Source organism: Rhea pennata, chromosome 16, assembly GCF_028389875.1.
Source record: "Rhea pennata isolate bPtePen1 chromosome 16, bPtePen1.pri, whole genome shotgun sequence".
Taxonomy (NCBI): Eukaryota; Metazoa; Chordata; class Aves; order Rheiformes; family Rheidae; genus Rhea; species Rhea pennata.
The window spans coordinates 17695792-17711880 of NC_084678.1; the positions used below are offsets into that span (position 1 = coordinate 17695792).

The 16089-nt window shown below is 52.7% G+C and overlaps 1 protein-coding gene across 2 annotated transcripts in view; it reads right to left on the bottom strand.

The window, feature by feature from the left end:
* Positions 1-301: 301 nt before the first annotated feature.
* The window catches only part of NOL4L (nucleolar protein 4 like), a 31074-nt gene continuing 15286 nt past the window's right edge, over positions 302-16089 (bottom strand). For both annotated transcript variants that reach the window (XM_062588929.1, XM_062588930.1), the window contains exons 3-8: positions 12696-12967; positions 11109-11294; positions 10829-11020; positions 10341-10463; positions 9461-9662; positions 302-6165 (exon numbers count right to left, since the gene is read on the bottom strand). In XM_062588929.1, coding sequence (XP_062444913.1) covers positions 5966-6165; positions 9461-9662; positions 10341-10463; positions 10829-11020; positions 11109-11294; positions 12696-12967 — 1175 coding nt within the window. In that variant the 3' untranslated portion in view covers positions 302-5965. The remainder of the gene's footprint in view (positions 6166-9460; positions 9663-10340; positions 10464-10828; positions 11021-11108; positions 11295-12695; positions 12968-16089) is intronic.

A 16089-nucleotide genomic window follows, 5' to 3' on the forward strand; every position in this document is an offset into this window, starting at 1 on the left:
CTAAATAACAGATTTTCTCTCTCAAAAAGACCATCTCGTGCCTGCTGTTTGCGTTCGGCTTGCAGCGCTTCGGCGCGGCCGTGGATCGGGCTGTGGACGGCTGGGAAATCTGCAGCCGAGCCAAGGCGCTTGCGGGTGCGGAGCTGCTGCGGAAGGACGGGTGTTTCTGCAGGTGCCAGGAACGCTTGCGCAGCGCTGGCCGACGGCTCCTAACCCCGGGGCTCGTAGCAGCGTCTCGCTTGTTCAGCTCACGAGTTGGGAGCAAACCTCACGCGGAGATTTAACGTTACTGAAACCTGACTGTGTTATGAAAACACACTGCAACATGCTTTACTTGTGTATATTACGGAATCCTAATGTTACCTCTGTGTGCACACGCAGGTGCGCCTGTATTCGCTCTGTTCCACGAGGAGCATTTTAGGATGCCCTGTCCTGGGTGACTATTTACGAGCACAAACGTTAGGCGGAGGAGTGCGTTCTCTTGATTACCCTCTTTCAAGGACTCGGCAGCAAATCTTTGGGAAAGCCTTGTCTGTTCTGCATCGCAGGTATGTTTATACAAATGTAAGCGTACTCTTTCCTGGAAAGTTTTTAATTGATTTGATTTGTCTTTCCTTGGTCCTCCTGACTCGCATGCAATCACTGATGTAAATCAGGAGGGTTTTATCTACATGGTACTTTGAGAGCAACATTTTATGGATGCAAAGATTTATTATACTTAGTGAATAAAGCTGATACGAAAAATCAGTATTTTCCATGAGGAGAGGGAGAACTTTCCACAAACTTCAATGAAAACTCTTTTTTTTCCACAAAAAACAGACATTTCACAAAATTAATCAATTTTGTCAAAATATAAGTTAAGCATAAAATTTGTGACTAGCCCCACTTAACGAGCGCTAATGCTGCTATCTATAGTAACTGTAGCTGTCTGTTAAGGAATGGAAAGCACAGCTTGCTTCAAAATTATGGAATGACATTGTTTTGCCTTTTTTTTTTCTTTTTTTTTTTTCTCCTTTAAGACCTAAATTTAGAATCTGCTTTGGTGGCAAATCGCACTGACCTCTTGCACACTGCGCATGCTGGGGCTGGGTTGCATCTGTGCTCCAGTGAGCAATTGCAAGCTGGTGATGGCGCAAGGTGCAGTGGATGGAAAGCGCCTCGGAAGCGGGAGCTATCAGCACCCCGGCTGTCTGATACTGGAGGAAAAAGCCCTTTTTGTTATACAGTGTTTATTAAGTAGATTCAGTCTTATATATGATATACAGATTCAAAGGAAAAAAAAAGGATTCCACATACTTATGAAATCAGTGCATTTAGCAAGTAATACCATGGAGATAACAGCTTGATTAACAGCTCATTGGTCTTTGTTAAGTGAGGGAACAGGGAGTTGGCCTGTGCTAATCATTCCACAAACAGAACAGAATTAAGTTGCATCACATATATAATAGACACACATTCTAAGAATTAAAATATTAAGCCACATTTACTGGAAAAATCCACAGTATATAACACAAATAACTCTTATCAAGCTCGTTGAGGAGGAAGTGCTCATCTGCTTAAGAGCCACATTAAGTTGCATAGGTGCCTATCTGCAAAAATATCATTTCAAAATGAATCAATTGATTAAGCAATAAAGTGTCACCTTAAAAGCTGGATTAAGTGCCATATGCTTTCTATCTGAGCCCTCTGGAAAGCACTGACTTTCCAAAGAGCTGTCTTCTGCTTCATTTCAGAGCCCCCCGTCTCCCGAGGGAAAGCTCTCCTACCGTTTTAATCTGAAATTAACATCTTGGGCGATTTAACCATGTTAGTTAAAGTATGTTTCCAATTATGCTGGATGAGTGTTTCCCCCTCCCTGCTTCCTCGCAAGCCCCTAGCTGGCTTGATTGCTCTTCCCCATCGTTTGAATCCTAAACTGAGCTGAGCAGCTTTCACCTTTGTGCCTCCGATGTCAGGAGGAAGACGGTGAAATGGCAGCACTGCACTATTCTGTCTCTGTTTGGAGTTCTGGTTATTTAGTTAACTTAGCTTCAGACTAATCCTTATCTTGAACTGCAGCCAATTCTTAAACTGACTACTGGAAAAAATATAGTAGCATGTGCAAAAAACAAAATTGCTTTTTGTGTTTCAGTTTTGTGGGGTCTTCCTTAAGGTAGGTATGTGGATCAACGCTAGAGTGAGTGAATCTGTGGCTTTGCTAAGCAGACGACTGGGTGAGGTGCATCTTCCTCTTCAACAGCAGGTCTTGCAGAACACACAGGGGCTGGGAGTTCTGTACATGTAAACAGTACACTTTCACTGAGTCCAAAATTAGGAGCAAAAATACAAAGGTTCACATTGGTCTTAGGTAGATACAGGCGAAGAACGGAGCTGTACAGCTCTGAAACAACCAAACAAAAGTTTCTAAAGCACCACTAAATTATATAAAAATCAGACCATGGACGGATTGTAGTTGGTATTCTGGTGAAATACTATGCTACCTTGTAAAAAGTTTTACAAAAAATTACAAATCAAAAGTATATTAACCCTCTGAGTTCAAAGCAGCATTTTTTTTTAATTTTTTTTTTTTTTTAATGAACTGGTACTAAATCCGATGGCCACTTCTGGGAGAAAGTGGCCCTTTAGATCGGGGAGGTACGAGTTACATCTGCTTGGAATCCCGGGAACGCTTTCCCATGCTGAAACACTGTCATGGGAACTGAACATCCGGGCAGGATGGTTGTGGTTTTTGTTTTTGTTTTAAAAAAAAATCTCAATCACCGATTAGCTGTTCTTAAACAAAACAAAGAACATCCAGACCATTTGCTAACCCAGCATTCTCCTTTCACCTCTCGGAAAATCTGGAAACCGGTGTATTCTGCTCCTGCTCCTTCCTCCTTGCTGAGAACCTAGACTAGGCTCCTGACCCTTCAACGTCTAGTGAGAACGCAGGAACGTGCCTGTGAAACGGTCTGGGAGCACAGAAGAGCCGCAAGCGCGCGCGGATCAGGTAAAGAGCGCGCAGACGTCCTACGGAGCTCGCCCCGAAGGAACGATAAAGCTGCCGCTCGCGGGGGGGTCCCTGACCGCAATACGGAGTCAACACCAGTAGTTTCATGGCTTGTCACAGACGCGGCTGTCACCAGGGCTTTGGAAATCTGAGTCGGTACCGTTCAGCTGCAAGTTATGAACCTCAGTTGTTACAACAGAGTAGACTTCCATATCCTTCGCACGCAGCCGTGGGTCTCGGCTGTGCTCTACCAGCAGGCTACACAGGCGCAAGAGCTGCTCGACTTCGACACGGGCTAAGACAAGTTCAAAGGTGATCTGGTGAAGACAGCTAAAACCTGTATAAATAAAACTAAATAAACTGCAGCCGATGTTGATCTGTTTGTAAGCCCCTGGGTAACCTCTTTTTGAGTTAAATGGATGGCAAACTTATGGCTAACTGTTCTTGATGGCCTCTCATGGGGAGCAGAGGCAACAACTCCGTTACAGGATCCTGGAGAGAATTCCGGGACAGCGATTGTCTCTGCCTCTCTTGCTCTAACGTTAAGACTTTCACAAATGGCCATGGTTACAAATTTTGTAAAAGGTTTGTTACTTCATGGTATTCACACAAAAATAAATATTTACATAAATTCCAAGTATGGGAGGATGCAGTGGACAAACCAAGCAGGCTTGTGAAGTGCTGGGGAAAGCATGAGTCTGAAACCTGGCTCGTGTGTGGCTGGTTTTTGATGTCCTGGTCTAGATACCAGCCCCACTCTCATGTAATGTGGCCAGACAGGATAAAGTCCGGGTATCCTAGAGACGTTTCTGAACAATCACGATGCTCCTTACTCCAGCATTAACTCAGATTTAACAAACCACCATCTCATCTCTGCAGGGACACACTGCGCCAAGGGGCAGGAATTACGTCCCCTTTTTTCAACAACTGGGAAAACTTTAAGGTTTGAGGAAAACAGTCAATGCAGTAGTTAATCCCTTCTGGTGCTGGGCCAGGCAAGTCTGTTCTAAAAAGCCAGTGGCTTTTTCTGTTCTAAAACTAAGAATGGGGTAAGGATTTTGTTTCTCTTCCAGTGTGTTTGGAACATAGTTGGTTATAAAGGCTACTGAATAACCAGCTCGAGTTCACTCCTGGCTGGAGACCAGCCTCAGCTACCTGTAACAACTCAAACCTGTGTATGAGCACGGCTGTTTTATGTGTGAGTATGGTGTTGGCCCTCCGCAGAGCAGAAACTTTTTTCATCAGGCTCAAGCTGGCCTAAAAAATCCCTGCTGGCTTCAAAAAGAGAAACTACCTACATTTAAGATGAGCAAATACGGTTTTATATTTATCAAATTTATCTTGTGATGACAATTTGTGCCCCAGAGGAGAGCAAGGAGGATCTACGCCAGCACTGAGACGGGAGGAAGCAGGATGAATTCGCATTCTCCGACAGCAGTTCTCTGCTGCTCTATATGGCTACAGACCACGTTGCATTGCTCAGCTCTGTTCAGCATCTTAATGCCTGAGCTAAGTCCCTGGTTTTAGCAGCACTGGTAGTAGGTATTGCACTGAGCAAAATGAAGTGCATTACTGGGGGAGGGGGTTGGTAACTGGGCAGAATGGTAATCAGACTACTTTTTTTCCACACTTTGGGAATTGTGGGCTTGTTCCAGGACTGTTACCAGGGAAGAAGGGGGAGAATCCTGAGCCCCGGAGAACTTTTGTCAGTTTTGCTGCTGAATGTTGCCTGTCTCTGTCTTCTGGAAAGGAGAGAGCTCCTTGCTGAATTGAGCCTGCTTTTCACGCAGAGAGTCTGCACTAGCCTTTATTATACCCATGCATGGTTTCTAAATGGTTTATTCTCTTGTTGCTACCCCCAGTGTTGGTTTCACGCAGACTTGGGAAAACAGCTTTCCTTGCTGAGCGGTCGGACACAGCTGCGGTCACAGCGAGCTGCCGGCCAGCAGCAGCAGCCCGCAGCGGGAAGGCAGCGGAGCTTGGTCAGCTGCTGATCTGCTGGTTTAGTTTCAGCCTCCTCAGTGTTATCCACTTGTCTGCTACCCTTAATAGTCACACGGAACCAGCTCAGGAGTCCTGGAAAAAGCCCACAATGGAGTGTGAGGTAGAATACAGATGGTGAACGCACGACAGTGTTTCTCAGATGTTTCCTTCCTTCTTTATCTGCAATGACTTAAATGAGCGCGAGACGTTCTTCTAGCTGGAGGTCTGCTGAGCTTGCTGAGTCTCTGCAGGAGATTTAGACCCCATTGCTGCTGCTACAGGACTGCTTAGAACACAGGTCTAAACAGGACACTTTCTTCATCGTTCAGCTTCCACCTATACTTACTGGAGGCTGAGCAGCCTAGAAGTACTAGGGTTAGATGGCAAGCTTGCACCCTGTGGGACAAGGGCCCCCCAGAGAAACAGGCATAGCTGCCTGGAAATTAGTAGTGTAGTGATATGGAATGTGTTATTTCACAGGAATAAATTCCTTCTGATCAGACGGACAAAAAACTGGCAATCTGTACAAACTCAAAAGAATCCATTTTCAGAAAAATAAATTACTAAGGGGAGAGGAGGGTCCGTTTCTCAATAAATATGTGATTCAGCTCACCTAAGACTTGAAAATTATCTGGGGATGGGATTCTAACATTTGGGTCCACAAAGGTTATTCTAAATACATCTGCAGCCCCAAACCTCCCCAGGCTCCCTTCTGCCCTTGAAAGTCCCACATCCTTCCAAGCTGCAGGTTTGGCTTCTGGTCAGCTAGACGCACATGTGTTGGTATGGTTCAAAAAACGTGTCTTTGTGCCTGAAGTCCCAGGTGCTTGGAGTGTAAAAGAAAACAGGTCTTTTGGATTCCACCTTCTAAAACTACATGTACCCGCTGCTTCATGGGAGGACGATGGTGTTCCTGAGCAGGACACCACTGGGAGCCTCTTTCTAGCAGGTATAAATTGTCTTCCGACAGAGGAGCAATGCAGATGTGAGGAGTCAGTTCTGCTGTAAAATGAGGTTTTCCAGTTCATCTGCAGATCGAAGAAGGAAAGCTGCAGACTCTCGGTAGCCAGCAATCAGCTGCCGCACTGCACTGATCTCCGTGGGACTCAGCTGAGCAGCCTGCATGCCCCTGCTGGTGCTGTTAGACGGGGCTGTGCTGGAGGCCCCCCCTTTCATGCTGAGATCAGTAGGACCTGCGAATGGAAAGCGAGAGTGAAGTTCAGGAAGAGCAGCTGTGCTTGTGTCAGTCCAGATAAAATGAGATTTTAGCAGCAGTTGCTGCTCCTGGGCCACACCTTTATCCAGACCTTTACACCTGGAGGAAGGTCATCTGCAGTTTAAGTTATGGGCCCTAAATAACATGAAAAGCCTCCAGCTCCTGCAGAAGTTAGCTCAGACAACAAGCAAAAGGGAGGGTTTGTGAAGGTGGTGTGGATCGAAACCTGCACTGCTCAGCTGCCTCCCTGGAATGTCACCGTTCAAAGTGACTCAAGTACTGAAAGACAGAAGGAAATGTCTTCCAGTTTTTGTTTTTTCTTCTGCATATGACAAGTGACATCCTGCTTGGGGTGTGTTTCCCGATGTTGTCGGTTAACTACCTCGCGTTTGTGCCCAGGCACACTGGCCAAGAGGAAATTTTCAACAGTTGCCCTACCTGCTGGGTAGGCTGCGCTGAAAGGGAAGGAAGGTGACCTGAGCAGGCTCTAAGATGTCACCCATGAGCTTACCTGAAAGATAAGTGCTGAGCCGCACCTTTTTTTTTTTTTTTTTTTTTTTGGTGGGGGGGGTCTAAGTGTTCTTGCTGGGTTTTACATTTTTGTGTCTTACTCCATAAATGAAATGATACTGCAAAAGTTATGATTTGCTTGATGGATAAGGATACCTCTCTTGCTTAAGAACTTCTCTGCTCTGATTCTACAGTATGTGAACATCTAGTTACAGCTGTACTTCTGTTTTTCTGTGGAGTAATGCAGTAGTGTCATCCTCAGCTTATAGAACCTGCTGTGCACGCTACAGATTTTTAATTTTGTGACCTTTTTGCAAGTTTGAGTTCTTCAAGACCCAGGAAACATTTTAAATCACTGCTCCATTTGTCTGCAGATATATGTGCACATGCATATGTATACAGCCTACTCTTGGTAGGAGCTACCAAGTGCTCTGCACTTCAGTGAATATTAAATCTTAAGGAATTACCAATATAACATTTGATCAGATGGCAGATTTCAGGGGTAGAGGGGGTTTAGATGTACACAGCTTGAAGAATGACACATTCAGGTAAAGGCAAGGAGAAAAACTACATTTATCTTTGTGTTGGACTAAGTGAGAGAGGCCAAACAAGGTATGAGAACCATACCATCAGCTAGAAGTGAAGAGAGAAGAGGAAAAATGTGTATTAGAAATGTGATACTCGTTGGGGAGAGGATGTAAGCAAAACTGGCAGCCAGTACGTAAAGAGAAAAGCCACTGAGCTAATCCCACGGTTGTGACCTGGAGCTTTACAGGCCAAAGGAGCCGTCGGTGATGCTGGAGAGAGGGTCAGGAGAGCTGAGCCCTTGCTGTGCGGCCCGAGACAGTGGTGGACACGCAGAAAGACACAGCACAGGACAGTTATGTGACACCCTGAGACCAGGTGGGTCTCACTGCTAAGCAGTGGCAGGGAGGGGAGTGCAATCAACCTGGGGCAGAAAGGATTCAAAAAAAAAAAAAAAAAAGAAAAAGGTAATGTTAAAGCAGCAAATGATGAGGGAGAAATGGAAAAAGCAGAGCTCTTTCAAACGGGTGTAATAATAAGTCCGGAGGAGAGCGAGAGCGAGCTCTGGGGAAGGGGAGGTGGCTGTAATATGAAAGCAATTTTACTGGACAGAAAAGGCCGCAGTAAACCGAGCTTTCTGTTACCCTCACAGCTTACTAAGGAGGAAGGAGCTAGGAGAATAGGGAAGTGAGTTTGAGCAAGAATTGCCTTAGGTGGGGGATGGCAGGAGAAGATACACTTCTGAGCAACAAATTCTTGCAGGCTTTATGCTTACGGAGTGAGGAAAAGATGCAGTTCCTTGCAGCATTCCTTTCCTGTGCCATGGTGGTTTGCTCTTACCTTTAAAGGACAGGGAAAGAGCTCAGGCAGAGGGGAAAAAAAAATGGGAAGGAGAGGTTTAAAACCCATTAGAAAGAAGCAAGTTTGCTGCTGTGTGCCCCTATTGTGTGCTATAACCAGGGCCTGTTTGCTTATTCTGGGGCATGCTCTAACTGGAACTGCGCCGAGATGTATCTGCATCTGTTTGCTGTCTCACGTCAAGGAAATGGCACTCTGGATGTTTGTGCCTGGAGAGAGGAGGGTCACTGGGAGCACACAGGGGCCTCGAGTGCATGCGCTGGGCTGAGGAGAAACCCTAGCTGCCTCCGCTGTAGCTGCAAGGATTAGGTCTCAGCAGCTGGAGACTAGGGTGGGATCTTTATTCAGGGTTAAGAGGCATTAGGAAGGGATGATAAGAGTTAATCCCAGACGGGCATCTTTCAGGACTCCGGAAATCACATCCTTTCAAATCCTTACCCCAGTCGGGGAGGGAGGGCCAAGGGCAGGGGAAAGAAGCTGGAGGAGTGCACAGCACACACAGGAGCAAGGCAAAGCAAATGAGTCTGCTGAAGGACTGGCTGAGGTGGCTGGAGAGCCCAGACCTTTTTCTCGATCCCACACATCTTTAAGCTGAGTGTCAAGGAGTCACCAGGTACCACGGTATTTCCCTCAGTGCCTGTTCTGACCCAGGCTACTAGGTTCTGGTCATTTACTCATTTATTATGAAATTAAACTGGCTCCACAAGGCTTGCCTGCTTTCTCTTACGGCTTTCTAACCCTGTAGCATCAGCCCTGCTTTCCTGGCCACCTCTCCATGTGGCCTGGAGCCCCTCGCCGCCCTCCCACGCTGTGGCAGGAGCTGCCCGTGCCATGGGCGCAGCCCCGTCCCAAAGAGCAGCTGATGGAGGCTGGGGGAAGGAATGGGTCATACCAGCAACAAGATCAGGGTAGTGATAGGCGCCTGCTCGTGTTAATAATTAATAGGTGGTATGGATTTGCTTTTTTTTTTTTTTTAAGTGACACTCCTTTCCTCCACTAGTTCCACCTATGCCTCCCTTCTAAGTTCAGTTCAACAACTAGCTGCTTGCTAATAAGGTAAGTTGAATAGCTGAGCAGAGGCCTCCACCAGCCGCAAAGGAAGAGGGACTTTTGGAGCAACTTCTGCGCAGAGGTGCCTGCAGTAAAAGATCTTAGTCCGAGCTGTGGGAACAGCCCCAGCTTTGCCTCTGTCAGCCAGCTTGGAGAAGCCTGGCTGCTCGGACACAGCGCAGCAGGGATGCCAGGAGAGCCAGCGACTCCCAGCCCGCAGCGAAGTTCAGCACAGAGACAGTTCCACGTGGAACAGGGCAGGAGGATGCAGGTTGAAGCAGGTTGGCCCCCGTAACGCTGCTTTACTCCTAGAAGAGCGTGCCGCTTACCGTTACTGTGGTTCCCTGTCTGGAGTGAAGTGGGTGGCTGCAGGCTGCCGCCCAGGGACCCGTAGCCACGGTAGCTGTAGTTCAAACTTCCATTGATGTAGACTGGATCTTGCGAGTAAGATGAAGCTGGCAGTGAATAGGAGGAGTGGGTGATGGCCGTGGAGTCTCTGGAGTGCTGCTTGTCTAGAGCAATCGGTTCATCCTACACAAGGGAACCAAACAGACTTACTGCAGCGAGCAGCCTGACCTTCCATCTGCTTCCAGCAGAAGGCACAAGACCTGCTGGTCTCTTGCTGGCCCACAGTACAAGCCAGTGTTCATGTCCCAGCCAATGTACTCTGAAAGTCCTAGATGCTTGCTCAGTGGGCCTGCTCAGTAGCCCTGTGACTTTTTAGGAAGGCTATTAAAAATATTTTGCCAATTTGCCACAAGCTTGTACCATTTTCCCCTACTACTCTCTCCTGCTGTTAGAAATTAAAGCATCTCTCTTGTTCATCTCCAACTGCCACAGTCCCTCCAGAGGTTAACTATAGCTTGGCCACTGTCTCACATCTCTCCCTTCAGTCTGAAGCCTGTTTACTGAGTCCCCACCACCACGCACATTGCGTGCTGCCTCCTCTCCCTGGCTGCTTGCACGCTTTGTCACATGTGCTCTGTCCTCCTGCTGCCATGTCACTGCCCGTGATGTGTGTGCTTTGCCCAGTGTCTCACTTCCCACCCAGGGCGAGATGAAGCTTGCAGCAATGGTTTTCAGTAAGCCAGTGACCTGATAGAATTAACTGCTGTCCTGCTCTGTTATCTCTGGCTTACCTCCTGCTTCCTACTCAGGCATGAGAACATATCCCTGTGCCTGGTGTGCAAAGCATTGGAAGCATCGTACCTGGGATGTCTGATAGATCTCCAGCCGCATTCGCTTGGCTGCTTTCCGTGTTTCGCTTTCGCAGGCAGCTGCCAGGATGTTCTCTGCCATGGCTGAGGTCAGGTGAGGAGGTGTGGGCCTGGTCTATGAAGACATAACCACATAAACACTTTTAGGGACCCATCACCATGGTGACTTGTTTCTTCTCTCAGACACTCAAAGTTAATTCAAAGCAAGCGTTTGCCAAGAGCACCTCATGGGCACGGAACACTTTCGTGTCTTCATAGCATGTGTACTGAAAGGGCAAGAAATGTAAAACCCTTCTCCTTCCCTTGCATTACCAGTCTGTAACAGGAGCCTGATAGCATGTGCACAGTGTGCAGAAGGTTTGGTGATCCCTTGGGTCAACACAAGCTTAGAAGCAGCACAACCAGCCCTGTGCACTGCCAGGAGCACCTGCAAGTGAGGAGGGGGATGAGAAATGCATGGGAGGCGGGGAAACGGCTCACCATCTCCATGCCATTCTTCTTCATGCGGCGGCAGGATTTGAGGTAAGTGCGAATGCGTTTGCGAGCCCGCTCCTGGAACTCGGGGAACTGTCGGCTGCAAGACTCAATGATGGCCTGGATTTTCTCTTTGGGCTGCTTGGAGATGGGAACCATTCGATCCAGATTCTCATCCACAAAAAGGCGCACAAACATCTATGAAGAAAAAGACAGACGGTGAGAGTATAGAAACGGGAAAAAGGTGGGCTTGCCGTACCCTCTCCACTCCAGGGTCTGTCCTTACATTAAAGGCCTTTAGCCTCTCCGGGTCCATCCCTTCAGAGTCATTTATCTTATCGTTATCTTCGTGGTCATCATGATCATCATCATCTTCATCAGCTGTAGGAGCCCTGCCGACAGTCAAGTCTTCAGGGCAGCCACTGACTTCCGTTTTGATGGAGTCATAGCTACCAGAGCTGTATGGAGGGGACTGAGAGGAGACAGGGAGTTAAACGCATGTTACCTTCCTGCTTACGCATCTCTGCAAAGGCCAGACTTCAGACTGGGCAAGTGACAGGCACATCAAAAGACCTTTCCCTTGGCTCGCTGCTTCTGTCCCCTTTTTTGATATCACATTCTCCTTCCACTGCAACTCGTGACCCACACAGGCACCCAGAGAGCTAAACACCACTGGCCACGCTCCCCAGGCACACTCCAGCCTGACAGCTCCTGCCTGCTCCAGCCAAGGGAGGACACAGTGACCTTATGGGGAGGAAACACAGATTTGCTTCTCAGCCTCTTGCAGCTTTGGCCTGACCCTGGCCAGGCAGCAGTAGCTGTGAAGCAGGCATGTTACACAGGGCAGAAAATACCCAACGCCATGCACTGTTTGGCCTTCAGCTCCATTGAGGCAGGCACGGTCTGGCATGTCCCATCTCCCGGAGAGCTGGGCCAGCACTCGAAGGTGCTGGGAGTTTATGAGTCAGTACGTGTGCTGGTGACTCGCTGTTCCTCCGCCACAGCAAGGGTGAAGGGGGCTTATCTCGCCTTGCTCTCCAACAAGTGGCCTGTTGCTAAGCTGTCCTGCCCACCTCCTTAGCACTGCTTCTGTGGGCAGACGTGGGAAATGCCTGGCAGGTCCTCTGCTGCCTTGACTGGGTTTAAATGGAGATGTCCTCATGAGATGGTTGCAGAGTTAGCCAAGAGCAGCCCTGGGACTGACAGCTGCGTGCAGGGGCTGCAAGCAGCTCCGCAGCAGCAGGGGCGGTGCAGCAGCTCCACGGCTCCGGCGGCCCCGGCTCGCATGCGCCCTGCTCCGCGTGGTCGGGAGGCGGCCACGGGAATGACTTTCACATGGGATGCCGAAGGGCATCTTTCGCTACGGAACAGAGCAGAGGGAGGAGATGAATGGGCCTGGACCACTTCTGTACAGGGCTGGAGAAAGCCCAGTGCAACGTCCCGTTCGGACAGGCGCGGGGAGGATGTCTGTGCCTGGCAGCAGGGTCGGGTGGCACACTGCCTGCGGTCCTGCCAGGCTTTCCTTTCCCCTCCTTCTGTTAACTGAACTGCTGGCACTCGGGCCTTAGTTTTACTGAACAGCAGCCGCCCTGACGCTGGAGCAAGGCCAGACACAGCTGCTCTCCAGCCGCTCCGCAGCCATCGGGGCGAGCTGTGCTGCCGCGCTTCCCTCCCTACAAGGGAAAGGATGCCGGCCTCGCGCCGCCGCGCTTCCCTGGCACGGGGGGAGCAGCAAAGTCCTTGGCTGGCCCTGGAGGCCGCATGTGCATCTGCTCCCATCTTCCTGCGCCTGTACGGGCTCTGATGGGGATGTGCCGCCTGCTCCTTCTCGCCGCGCCCCCCCAATGCGGCTTTCGCCACCCGGGGCCCGTACCTCTGCCGTCGCCTTCACTGCGTATTTCACCCTGCTGCGCAGCCCGTCGGTGCTGCAGCTGTCCGACTGGTAGGAAGGTGTGACGTGGGCAGGCGTGAGCTTGTCGCAGAGGTTGATGGGCTGGTCGTCGGCGGAGGCGGTGAAGTCCATGGGGGCAGCGGTTCCATTGCCGTTCATCTCGGGGAAGGCGCTATCGCCTTGCGTGCTGCTGGAGGTGGAGGGGTTCAGGGTGGAGGAGCCATTCCCGCTGCAGCTCTCCGATGAGGAGTCATCTGTAACGGAGAAGGAGGCATCAGCACCGCGCTGAGGCCCTGGTACCACCATGGGCCCGAAGGTGGACGAGCCCCCCCCCCCCCCCGGCCTCCTGCAGGCGAATCGGCACGAGGCCGCGCCGGCCACGGCACGTGCAGAGCTGCAGCGCTGCTGCTCCGGCTCCCCTACCTCGCTCAGCTGGGCTCTGCGCTTATGTGGCAGGAGAGTCTCTACCGGCACTGTCGGGACAAGGACCGGCGAAGTCTGCGTTTGGGCCTCGGGGAGGCTCCGCTCCCGCAGCGCAAGCGGCCGCGCCGGCTGCGCCGGGGCCCCGCCGCGGCCCGCGCGCCCCCGGCGCGCCGCTCGGCCGAGGGCAGCGGAGCTTTTGCCTGAATAAGAACTTTGGAATTTGGTCCTTTTAGCTTTCTGTTTGCATTGCAGGGAGGAGGAAAGGGGCATTTCCTCGCCCTGCGCTGGGTCTCTCGTCTCAGGGCGCTTTAAGAAGTGGTAAAATCTTGCACAATTTGGGACCTAAAAGTCAGTTGCAAGGAAATAAACTTCAGGGCCCGAAGATTCGGGGATGTGCGGCTCTCCTGGGAGATTCGGGAGGCGCTGATCACACCAAGGACAGGCCTCACTCAAGCGAAGAAGAGCTGAGTTAGGGAAGCAGCTGCAGCGCCGCGTTCGCCAACGCGCACGGGAGAGCGCGCTCGCCGCGGGCCGCCGCGGGCCGCCGGCCCGTCTGCGTTCGCCCACGCGGCCCCCGGCGGCGCGGCGCTCGGGCCGCTCCGCGGGCGGGAGGGGGGTGGGCCACGTTTTAAAGCTCTGCTCAGCCCGTTTCCCCTTCCCTCCCCCTCGCCGCAGTAGATCCTTTATTTCGAGCGGCGCCTCCGCGAGAGGGCAAGGGCGAAGCACGTGGGAGCCGCTTCCTGCGCGAGCGCCGCGCGCGGGGCCGCGAACAAAGAGGCTGCAGTGAGCGACAAGCAGATGGCGGTGCCCGGCTCCCCGGGGCCGGGCCGGGCCGCCGCGTGGCACCGGCGGCCCCCGCGCGCCCGCCGCGCCCGCCCCCCGCCTCGGCCTGCAGCAGCGCTTCGGGGCCCTCAAAATAAACCCGCGCGGGCGGCCGCCCCCCGGCCCGGCTGCTCCTCGGCCTCGGCGCTGCACCGACGTCTTCCTCCCGCCGCGGCCCCGCCGGCGCTCCCCGCGGCGCGGCGGCCCTCCCTCCCCCTCCTTTCCCTTGCGCTGATCCACTTATTTGTCTAGGCAGCGGCCAGAGCTGACCTAATCCCCGGGGCGGTGTTTACGCTCCGCGTTTCTCCCCCGGCGGCACCGCACGCGGCAGCCTCGGCTCGGCGCCGAAGCCGGCGGGACGGCGCGGGGCAGCCGGGCCGCGTCCGGGCGGAAGCAGGCGCCGCTGGCGGGGCTCGGCGCCGGCACCGCGCCCCGCTCCGGGAGCGCGGCACGCCGGCGGGGCACCGGGAAGCGTCCGCGCGCACCGGCCGGCGGCCCGCGACGCCGCCCCGGCAGCAACGCCTTCCCGCGGGCTCGGCGCGCTGCCCTGCCGCCGGTGCCGCTCCGTGCCCGGGGCCACGCTGCGGCCCGGGGCCGTGCCCGGCGCGGGCGCCGTGTCCGCGGGGAGCGGGCTGGCGGCTGAGCCCCCATGCCCGGCTCGGGGCGGCCTCCCTCCCCCTGCGCCGCTCCCCACTGCCCGCCGGGCTCCCAGAGGGAGGCTCCAGCCGTATCCTGCGGTGCCTCTCGGCAGGATTAAGGAGAATTACGCCCGTGTGCAGTGGCACGAGCCGCGCCGGGCCCCGCTGCCAGCCCGGGCATTGCCACGGCAAGGGCACTGCGCGCGGGGCTGGGGGGACGTGCTCAGCCCAGCGGCGGCGGCTCCGACCCCCTTGGCAGTGCAATTCCCGTCGCTATCCCAGGAGGCGAAGCACAGCGCTGACTTACGGCTCCCCCGGCTGCCCAGGGTCTTGCCTTTGCTTTTGTGTTGCAACAAACGCACAGCAGCCGAAGAAACAGGTTTCTACCTGACTCTGCTTCATGCAATAACCTTAGTTCTGCTACACCCCCAAAATCCGGAAACCAAACACGAAGATGTGTTTAGGAACCTGCCCAGGTGGAGTAAGGAAATGAAATGGGAAAGTAACGTAAGGGACCAGCACTCCTGCAAGAACAATTTAATTTAAACCAAGGATGAGCGTAAGTAAACAATGAGGTCTGTAAACCCACTAGCAACAGATAATTTTCTTATTTCTACATTTTTCATGGGTTATGCTCTCCCAGAACCTTTGCATATAGAGTGGTGGATTAATCTCAGTCTTGTAGGCGGAGAAAGAGCCTGAAACTTGGACACTGATGTCCCTGGATCACAACAGGAATGGCTCGGGCAAACCTCAGCGCACGCTTGGGCCTGGGAGAGGAACCCGTCACGCAGTGATTTTGGCCGTTTCTCAGTTGCAACCTCAGCCCGGCCGGGCTCCCTGTACCCGTGTCCTGACCCCCCCCCGGCTGCCGCGGCTCTGCCGGGCGCCCGCTCCGCGATGGCACGGCATGGCCGGCACCGACGTCCCTCCCTGCTGGGGGTTAGGCAGGACACCGAAGGGCAGGGAGCCCCGGGCTGAACCCTTGGGAGACTCATCGTGAGGTTAAGACACATGAAACTCCTGAGACTGGCGAGGTTTTTCCTGCAAACTCCCAGCGAGCGCCCAAAACACACAAATAAATAACAGGGCTCTGCAAGCAGCAGGAGAGCCACGCCAGGCTGTGCAGCCATGAATATATTCATTATCCAGCCAGCACGAGTCTCGTGAGCGCTCTGCGCGCGGCTGGAGCTTGGCTGCGCGAGGAGCCCCTCTAATGAGGATAATTGGAAGCCCCCCTACACCACCCCCATGCCCTAATTGAGGCAGATGGAACTGTAAAAACAATGTAACTTTTAACTGTTTTGATCTTTCAGTCGGAAAACAAAATATTTCATTCCCCTATTTAATCCTTCGGAGCTGGGGCCGGCGGGCAGGAGGCTGGGGCCGGCGGGAGCCCCTGCGCCCGCGGGGCGGGGGCTGCGGGGCTGGGCGCCGCGCCGGGGGCGGCTGCCGGCGGCGGGGCCGACGGCCGCGGCAGCGGCTGCTGCGGC